General features: G+C 41.9%; 1 protein-coding gene across 1 annotated transcript in view; it reads left to right on the top strand.

Annotated features, from left to right (window-relative positions):
* The first annotated feature begins 1,233 nt into the window (after nt 1-1,233).
* MYO19 (myosin XIX) overlaps nt 1,234-10,198 on the top strand; it is a 20,230-nt gene continuing 11,265 nt past the window's right edge. Inside the window, exons 1-13 of the mRNA XM_009324092.1 lie at nt 1,234-1,274; nt 3,144-3,288; nt 4,059-4,207; nt 4,441-4,554; nt 5,336-5,468; nt 5,686-5,755; nt 6,115-6,217; nt 6,430-6,526; nt 7,001-7,077; nt 7,458-7,548; nt 8,583-8,754; nt 9,096-9,169; nt 9,263-9,384. Coding sequence (XP_009322367.1) covers nt 1,263-1,274; nt 3,144-3,288; nt 4,059-4,207; nt 4,441-4,554; nt 5,336-5,468; nt 5,686-5,755; nt 6,115-6,217; nt 6,430-6,526; nt 7,001-7,077; nt 7,458-7,548; nt 8,583-8,754; nt 9,096-9,169; nt 9,263-9,384 — 1,359 coding nt within the window. The 5' untranslated portion in view covers nt 1,234-1,262. The remainder of the gene's footprint in view (nt 1,275-3,143; nt 3,289-4,058; nt 4,208-4,440; nt 4,555-5,335; nt 5,469-5,685; nt 5,756-6,114; nt 6,218-6,429; nt 6,527-7,000; nt 7,078-7,457; nt 7,549-8,582; nt 8,755-9,095; nt 9,170-9,262; nt 9,385-10,198) is intronic.

The raw sequence follows: 10,198 nt of genomic DNA, 5'->3' as shown, positions 1-10,198 counted from the left end.
GAGGCCCTGGCGGGGGGACGACAGGCCCGTTGGGAGCGACCTTGGGGCCCGGGCGAATGTCGGATTCTGCCCCTGGCCGAGCCTGGGGGCGAGACTGCATCATCGGGGAGCTGTGACAGCCCGTGTCCTTTGGGGAACTGGTTTAACTGGCACAAAGAACTCCGCTGCCAGCTGTAAGCAACACTTCTCCTAGGAAAGCGTAATAGAGTAACTAGATTAGAAACCCTTTAAAGGCAGAAAGAGTCTTGATGATGGCTGTGTGTACCGTGAGCTCTATGCACTTCAGTTCATGGATCGAAGTAGTTTCTAAACGGTGTTTTCATGCCAGGTAAGAATGGAAGAAGAGTGGCATGGGAATAGAATGGCATAGGAATAGAATAGAACAGAACCTAGGAAAGCGTAATAGAGTAACTAGATTAGAAACCCTTTAAAGGCAGAAAGAGTCTTGATGATGGCTGTGTGTACCGTGAGCTCTATGCACTTCAGTTCATGGATCGAAGTAGTTTCTAAACGGTGTTTTCATGCCAGGTAAGAATGGAAGAAGAGTGGCATGGGAATAGAATGGCATAGGAATAGAATAGAACAAATGTAATGGCTGTTTCAGCTGCTGGAAGAAGACAGAATTCTTCCTGGCTGCGTGACTGGAATCCCTGTGTTTATCACAGATTTAGAGGGTGAGCTTAACCCACCTTGGGTTGGCTCCCACTGATTTTTAGAGGAAACAGGAAGGGGACAGCAAGCAAGCATATCTTGTTTCTGCTGCAATACAAAACTTCTCTGAGTCACTCCTTTTCCAAAAGCACTGGCTTCTCTGACGCCATCAGACCCACAAATCTTCCCTATTTGTCCTAACGGGAGGAATTTAACAAAAACAAAGTTGCAATCTCTTGCCAAGAAACCTTGCTTTATTAATTCAAGAGAAACAAAGCATTTTATTCCTGCAGTAAGGAAAGATATATTATTCCCTCCAAATAAGCTTTATTTGCAGGGGCAAACAGCCTGTATGACTATTACTCTGCTAGTGCGGGTAGGCTTTCTAGCTCCGGCGTTACTTGGGCCCCACCGGGATCAGTACTTCTGTCTGAAGCCTTTGGGCTCTGCTTGTAGAACCCTCCAGAGAATGACATGTCTGGAGTTACTTTGTTCTAAATGCCTTTTTAATTTTTTTTTTTTTTTAATTTAAGCGTTCTTCAGTCTGATTTGAATGAGATACCCTAGAGTAAAGGCCCTCTCCAGCGTTCCCGTCCATAGGGCTGGACAAGATGCCAAAGCAGGTAAAAAAAAACCCCAGGAATTGTGTGTGCTAATTAAATTTTACTGCCAGGAAAGAATTCTTGGCTTGTTTCCACGCAGTCAAGATTAGGTAACAACTAATGTATATTCACCCTTACTTCGTGAATTGACTGGTCCTACTGATCGTGTGTTTTTGAGCTGTGTTACTAACACCAGCTAGTGATTTTTGTTATGCCATTGGCTTTAGCGGGGCAGGTGTTAATGCGTGTAGCAAGCACATCCTTAAGGGTATTTTTTCAGTAAAATTAATGGACATATGAGCTACGCAGTATAGGTACCAGAAGGGATTGTATTTTCAAATAGTTTTTCTTCTGGCTAAGCGATCACCATCTCTTCTCAAATGAAGCGATGTTGAGCAAGGGGCTGCAGGCGAGCAAAATTAAGCCCTTTCTCAGGTCTTGCAATATCAGCTGCACAACGGACTTAAGAACTTGGTTGGTGCCAGCGTAATACAGCGAACACATGGGAGGGCACAGGAGGAATGGGCGACTGGCAGAAACCCCTTGTGTCCACGGAGTATTTCATAATTGTGCGTGTCTGTTCTGTGTGAAAGCAGCAAGCTTCTTAACGTTCATTCAGAGGAGAATAACCAAAACCACTTTGATGGCAATGCTTAACTGCATTCCTAAGCTTTTTTTTTTCCCCTTGCTGTGTAAAATTTTGTATTACTGGAAATGAACTACTTATGCTGTCTGCAAAAGATAATAATGCTCCTAAATGAGTACATTATTGTAGCTTTATTTTTTTTTTAGAAATGTGTTAATGGGGTTTTGCGGTATATTTTCTCCTTTATTAATGAGCTTAGCTCATGTCGTGGGAATGCTGCTAACTAAATTTAGTGCTTTTTCTGCATAAGCAAGGTGATATTGTTCATTGACTTGGTTAACTTGTAAAGAATTGCAGATTTATGCTACTAAATACAAATGAGTAGGGTTATTTTAAGGGAGTTTCTGTCAAGGAGAACAGAAGAGGAATATCCAGAAAGCAAAAATCAGGACTGGCATCTTTTCCCTCCTTCATTTTCCCTTACAGCTCCTCTCTCCTTCCCCCCAGAAATGACAAAGAGGATCTGAAATCTCTCTGCTGGCTAAGTTTTCCATTACGTTTATACAACAAACGTGTCCTTCCAACTAATATCATCAAGGACGTGGGAGCCCAGAGGCTAAGATTTAAATACTTTAAGTGATTCAAAGGGGACAAATCTTCACCTAACGCAGGCCAGCTCTTATAACGCTGCCATTTCTTTCCCCTGGCTGCGATGTGTGCACTCTGCAACTTCACTTTTGGGGCCCTCAAACTCTGCTCTAAAAATGAAAGTCTCTGCTAGGAAAACTGCATTTGTGTTGGACCACAGTAGTTTTCAGCTCTACCTTAGCCTCCGCAGCCAGTCCTTCCTGCTTCCCTCTGCCCGAGGCAGTGTTTGCATTGAATGCATGACATTCATTGGCTTAGAAATATGCCAGTTAAGAACACTGTGTAAGTATGTCTGTGCTGAACGACCTGCAAAATTGCAAGTGCCAGGTAGTGTGAGTCTAAGGACACGTTCTTTCCGAGTGCCTTTGCTTACAGCCAGAATTACCAGCGATGAATTCAGTTTACAGACAGTGTTGTCAGCCTGCCATCTCTCGTATGCTAGATAATACCTTTCTAAAAACAGAGCACCCCTTGGGAACCATTGATGCTGGGGGAGGGCAGGTGGGAGGAAGAGTAGCTCAAACGTACTAAGTTATGGCTCCTGCTGAGACTGCACTTCTGTTACATGGAAGCAGTAGAAGAGCTATAAACTGTAGTGGATGAGGTGAAAGTCCAGCTATATTCAGCCTTTGGTGCTGATCTGACATCCTCTCCAGGAAAATGGCCAAAAAGAAGATTCTATCATCCAGAATGACCTCAGTGAATCGTTTGAAGAAGAAGTTAGAGCGTTCCTCAGTGATGAAGAGAAACTGCATCTTTTTGATGACCTCACAAAAGTTAATCCGGTGACGACTACAACAGGTAAGCAGCCAGCCAGGGGAGTATCTCCTGAGGAGTCACTTTCCTTGGTGGCTACTAATATATGGTAGTTACTGTTCTCATCGCATTAATACTATCGTGAACACAGTAGTTAAAGATTCAAAGCCTATTAAAACCTATTCAAAGCTTTAGAAAGTCACATTCGGCTTGGCTGAAAATTTTTTTTAATACTTTTGTTGTAGATTTAGCCGTGCTGATCTCTTACCAAGCTCTGCATGCAGAGCTCACAGTTGTATTGTTGGTTCAGGTAGCCGGGGCGTGGTTGAGAGTTAATGCTATTGAAGGACTCCTGCATGACCTTGTGATTGCAGTTTGGTGTTACGTGAACGTATCAGAAAACGAGGCTCTAACTTAGATTCAAAATATATCCACGAAATTGGTTTTGAAAAGTAAATTCCACACTTTTAAAGATGATCCTGTTAAGAGAAGCTAAGGCCTGTTCCTAGTGCAGATGGGGAATTCTTGCCTCTGTTCTGCAAGTGAACAGATTTGCATTCTAGGACTGACTATATGAAACCTCATAAAAGCACAGGATTTATTGAATGGAATAGTTAGCAGATCCCTTAAGATTTTTAAAAATAAGGGCAACTCATGAAGATATTGTTATGTATATTAGACCTATATCACTCTCTTGATCACCTCATTCTCTGTTAAACCTAGTAGGTAACATATCTGAAGATTCCTGTTACAAACAGGACAGGAAGAGTCAAATACACTTTTCAAAAGATGCTAACAGAAGGTGTGTCTTTCAGTTCTGAAATGTCTTCAAGCAAGATATACAGTAAACTTGTTTTATACAAATGCTGGCTGCAGCCTGGTGGCTTTAAATCCATTTCAGCCTATCTCCTGCCTCTATTCACCTGAGCTTATGAGAGAGTACCACGTTGCACTTCGTCCTCAGGTAATCCTTCTATTTGAAATAACTGTCCTTCCGCAGAATCCAGATGTCCAGTTCTTCGAAACCTATATAAGCAAAATAATCCTGAAGGATAAAACCCATTTCTAGTGAAACATGAGTTCTGTTAAAAGAGCAGTACTGCTTTCAGATAAATGCGAGACAAGCTTTGCTGTCCATTGCTGTTGACCTTTGTAATTACTGTTCTCTTAAATATGAATATTCTCTTTTACTGCCAGGATTTAAAACCTCACATCTTTGCAGTGGCTGAACAAACCTACAGAAACGTCCAAAGCCAGATAGACCCCGTAAACCAGTCTATAATTGTTAGTGGAGAAAGTGGTGCTGGGAAGGTAAGGAGATTTTTTTTCTGACGTTGCTCTTAAGTTTTGAGATTTGCTAGTGATTTGTAGCACATAGTATTTCAGTGAACGGGCAAAGACGAAGAAAAAAAAAATATCTGTCAGAGCACGTAGCCAGTCTGCTCTAGCACGACTCTCTTGAAATATGCGTGAAGCATTAAGTGATTGCTGCAGTCAGATAGACTCTGCTAAATATAGCTGCTCTTTAGGTGACATCTGTAATTTTTGGGAGGGCTAGATTTGAATCATTCAACAGGAATTGCACCTGAGTTAATGCCTCAGCCTAGTCTGTTAGGGAGCTAGTGTGGGTCTCGGCAAACCCCATGCAGAGACTTAGAAGAAGCGGGAGAGTTCAGATCTTATCCTAGGCCCTTCTGTAATGGTTCATCCCTATTCAGCAACTTACTGAGGATATTTTTAAGCCTGAGAACAAAATGATTTGCTGAGTGTTAATGACTCAAAGTCCATTTATATTCAATTCATCTTAAGATACTAGCTGTTAATTCTAGCTGAGCTTCCAGATGGTTACATCTTGATAAGACTGCCATTCAGCAAAGCACTCCGACTCCAATAGCATTTAAATGTGTCTGTTACGTAAGCACGTGCACAAAAAGTTTCCACTGAACTAGATCTATAAACCTGACACAATCACTCTCTTCAGCATCATCGCCAGCTGCGTACTCTGTTTTCAGAAGCTAGCGCTGTTTCACTAACTGACATAACTAATAACGTGGTAAAAACAAAGGCCTATTGTCAAGCCTCTCTCTTGCAGACCTGGACAAGTCGCTGCCTTATGAAATTCTATGCTTCTGTTGCTGCTTCAGTTATCTCTCCAAAGGGCAATGAAACTGTGGAAAGGATAGAGAAGAGAGTGTTGGATTCCAACCCTGTCATGGAAGCATTTGGTAAATGAGGCTTTTTAAATAGCAAAGAGAAGTAGTGGCCACTGTGGGAATTTTCTTTGTTGATACACAAGTCTAAGCTAGCTCTTGGTCCTCTCCTTAAAAGACAAACTCTTCAAATACTGGAGCTATATACAAATCACCCTTAATATCTGTATGTCCTACGTGGAAGAGTGGAACCACTCTGATTATGCTGTGTCTGTCACTGGCAATTTCACAGGAAATGCATGTACCCTGCGGAATAACAACAGTAGCCGTTTTGGAAAATATATCCAGCTTCAGTTAGACAGGTAATAATTACTGTGTAAAAACCTTATCTATTGTCTTCTTCCTTTAAGTCTTTTACAAACCTATTTCTGAAGTCTGCCATAGAATATTTTATCTGTCTTTAGAACATATTTTGGTTTGCTGGCAGCTTATGTTATTATTGTATCTTTTTTTTTTTTTCCCCCTGCAAGCTCTCACCCTGATCTCTAAAAGAGAGCAATGGAAAAACAGAGATGCAGTTAAGAACTCTGGATAAAATGTTACATTAAGCTTGCACAAAACTGAAGGTGAACTGCTGTCAGTCGGTATTGTAACAACACAACACCTATCGGATTCCGTGAGGAGGTTTTGTTGAAATCTTTGTTTTTTTTTTCCCCTCTAGATTCCACCATCTGAGTAGTGCTTCCATTCAGACTTTCCTTTTGGAGAAGACCAGAGTTGCCTATCAGGCCCCCAGTGAAAGAAACTTTCATATTTTTTATCAGGTTTGCCTTCAGTTAATTTTGCTAGATATTTCTGACAAACAGTGGGGATGAAATCATCAGATTTAGCACAGTTGCAACTTTTAATATTTAGCAGTTTTCCTGTCTGCCATGCTTCCAAATTAAATCATGCTCCCAGTGCGTTATTCTTCATTGTCTGTAAGACATAAATACCAAAAACATAATTCAGTCGTTACCTTGTTTTCTGTCTCCAGATCACAAAAGGTGCCACTGCAGAGGAGAGGCTGGAGTGGAACCTTCCAGAAGGGGCTGACTACCGCTGGCTGCCAAATTCTGAAAGAAACTTAGATGGTAAAGATTAGTTTCACCGACTGTCATTAATAACGGCTGTAACTTGAAAGGAAGGCAGGCAAAAATGTGTCTGTCCTATTAAATCCCATGACCCAGGTTGGTCAGCCAACAGCAGCCACCTGCATTCATGTGATTCTTTTTAAGTTTCCGTTTGCACTATTAAGAGTTTTCGCCTGACTTAAAACAGCGGTTTCTGGCCTAGCGAATTTGCATCTCTCTGTGGCTCTGTTTAGAAACTGTCTTGTCTTTGGATGTGCTTCAGCTACCTGCTGCTTAACTTCAGAGCCCCACGGAGTCAGTATTAAGTCAATGACTTGGTTCTCCAGCTTGTACTCTGGGATTTACCAAAAGAGCATCTGGCTTCCTTGATCTCCTTTGGCAATTCCAGCTAAACTGGACGTGGTGTAGAGTGTTCTGCTTGCCTGTGTTTTTGTGCATGGCTTTCTTTTAAATAGCACTTGTTTGGCTTTTCAGAGGACTGCTTCGAGGTGACCAGAGATGCAATGTTTCACTTGGGCATTGACCGCTCCACGCAGAACAATATTTTCAAGGTCAGGTACAAAGCATGGTCACCACGAGGCTGCTAATGACGTTTGGAATGTCTTTTTAGTGTGGGATTTCTGCAGAAGTAAATCTGTATCAATGTACAGAGCATGGGTTGTTTGGTACTCCTGACTGGATGGCCTGTGGCTACCCATCAGGTTGTATAGCCAAATATTAGATCGTAACTAAAAGCTTGCACCTGTGAACTTGAGTTTTCCTTCAGTAGTTGCAGCATTAGGAATTAACATAGAAGCTTGGAATCTACTTGCTTTTTTTGTGCAGCAATGTTTTGACTTGTCCTGTTCCATGTGGCTAAGGGAAGGCTAAGAGGACATCGCCTTGGAGGGGAGCTCTGTTTTAGAAAACTGAATGATTGATTATATTTCAGGTATTGTCAGGCCTTCTCCATCTTGGGAATGTCCAGTTCTCTAATCCAGTGGATGAATCTCAGCCTTGTGAACTAGAAGACAAAACCAAAGGTGAGGCAACAAGCATACTGTGCTCCACAGTCTTGTTATCTTAGTGCAGATGCCTAATGGAAAGGATTACTACGCTTTTCTGCTCGATAAGAGACTATCAAGGTCATGGGCAACCCAAAATTTAAGCGTGTTTTTGTTCGGTACTTCACGGTTTCAAAGTACTGAACAAACAAAAACCTAATGCTCCCCTGCTCTGAGAGGTAATATCCTTCCGTTACAGGTCAAGGCAACTGCAACATTAGACAGCCATTTCAGAAGGATTATTGGCAGAACTGTTACTCTTGATTGTAATCTTACGCTGACATCACAAGATTTCCAGAAATCTGACCCAGAGTGGAGAGCAGGGCTTTTGAAATGAAAGCTTTGAAGTTTTCATGATAAAGACTTAGTAACAGCAAATCTGTTAAATTGCAGCATAGAACATGGGTTGTTCTGCATGTCTTTAGGAGGCTTGTGGATCTAGTTTTCCTTCAGAACTAAAACACTGTGCTGAATAGTGAAGTTTCCTACTATTATTTCACATGCTCTGAATTCGCACTACTTAATATTCAAATAGTTTTGCATACACCTCCGGTTAGCAAAATCTTAAATGCTTTGTTAGCAAATACTCACTCTTCTACATTTCCTTACTATCTATCCCCAAATCCCCTGTTTTTTTTCTGGTCATGACTGTTTGATTTGTCTATCTGGATTTAGAGGTCTCTGCTCAAAAAAGGTGAAAAAGTAATAAAGACAGACCTAGAGAGTACTCTCTAAAATGCCTACTTCAGTGTGGCAAACTTCAGACTTTTTTGGTATTGTTGTTTAAATAGAGTACCTAAAATTCTAGGGGTACTGTACGTCCAAATTAAGAGTCTGGTCTTGCAAAACTTTCTCCCAAGTTTGTGTAAAAAGACCCACAAATGCACATTTAAGTTGGTGAGTTCATGGAAGTGTCATTTTTCTATGCTATCTCTAGACCTTTCGTAACTTTAAAGGGGCTGTGTTCATTTGACACTCCAGATAACCTTGCAATGTTTTTTTTCCTGAACAAGATTTTGTGAAGACCGCTGGAGATTTGCTGAAGATACCTGTCGAGGAACTGCTGGAATCATTAAGAATTCGAACAATAACTGCTGGAAAACAACAACAAGTCTTCAAGAAGCCATGCTCCAGAGCCGAATGTGAGACTAGGAGGGACTGCCTCGCCAAAGTGATTTACGCTAAGTAAGGACACGTAGGCCAGGCTGCTGTGCTAATCCATATAACTTTTGTGAGGGAATAGGGAGGCCAGAGAGGTTGACTTTCCCTGGCTTTCTGCTTGGACTCAGTAACAGCGTAACCCTCCCTTCCCCTCTCGACACAGCCTTGATTCAGTTGTAGATACTGACAGAGCTGCAGTATCTAATAGGGAGATCTCCAGAGAACTGCTGTTTCATGTCAGCAGGCAGCATGTCATAATTTTTTGTTTCTTCCATGTGATACTGGTATAAACAGCAGTGAAAGAACACTACTCTGATTGTTGTAAGCAAGCGCTTCCCACCTAATCCACTTGTCGTTGTCTGCAGATTGTTTGAGTGGCTCGTTTTGGTCATAAATGAAAGCATCTATGCAGATCCATCAGTGTGGACCAGCTTCATAGGTATGGTTATTCAACCCTGGTTTAACTGAGTAACCATAAGTCCTTCAAGCTAATCCTAGACCAAAGTGCACTGTCTTCCCATATTCCTTCTAGGTTTGTTGGATGTTTACGGTTTTGAAGCCTTCCCTGAAAACAACTTGGAACAGCTTTGTATTAACTATGCCAATGAGAAACTGCAGCAGCACTTTGTAGCACACTATCTGAAGGCACAACAGGTAATTCCCCACTAAGATCAAATGTTAAATATCTAATTTCAAAACAGCATTTTTTGTCTCTCTAATTGTATTTCTGTGCCTCTGGTCAGATTGCAACCTTCAGTCGAGTAAGTAATGCCACAGAAATCAGTAGGATGTGAGTAACAATTGCTTTTTTAAAGAGGAGAGCGTGGGGCAGTTGGTGGAACGAGACAGCTTTCTCTCCTAGGGCACTGGAAATCTGTTCCCTATTATACAGCTCCATTGGCTCTGTGGCCTGTTAAACTGTTTGCATTCCCTCGAAGAGCTGAGCACTTAAAACTAAATTCTTGAGGTAAGTGTAGCCTAAATTGAGATTCTCTTGGAAGCTTCTGCTTTATAACCATGTTAATTCTCTTCATCAAGCATAGAGTACCTAAATGGGTGGGGAGCTTCTAGACCTGAACTTAGTGCAAAGGCAGAGAGCCCAACAGAACCTTGTAACCCGAACATCAATAGCACGTGGTACCTGGTGGAGGCCTTCTGCTGCAGGAGAACAGCTTCATAAACCCAGTTGTCATGCTGGTACCTTTAAAGACAAAAACACACTGCGCATCAGCTTTTATTTTTGAATGAGGAGGTACACGAGCTGTGTTGTTTCACAGTAGAGAAGGTATTTGCACCATGCTAAATACATTGCGGTCACCTGCCTAACTGGTCACACACTGCTAATTCCAGTTCTCATCCGACTGCTCTGAAAGCTACAGCGTCCCTGCCAGGCCTGGGCTGCCACTCTAATAGGTGTACTTCAGGCCTTGTTGAATTCCTCCGCATGACACATACATTACCACGACGC

Source organism: Pygoscelis adeliae, unplaced genomic scaffold, assembly GCF_000699105.1.
Source record: "Pygoscelis adeliae isolate BGI_AS28 unplaced genomic scaffold, ASM69910v1 Scaffold290, whole genome shotgun sequence".
In the NCBI taxonomy this organism is placed as follows: domain Eukaryota; kingdom Metazoa; phylum Chordata; class Aves; order Sphenisciformes; family Spheniscidae; genus Pygoscelis; species Pygoscelis adeliae.
This window is presented reverse-complemented; position numbering and strand designations above follow the sequence as displayed.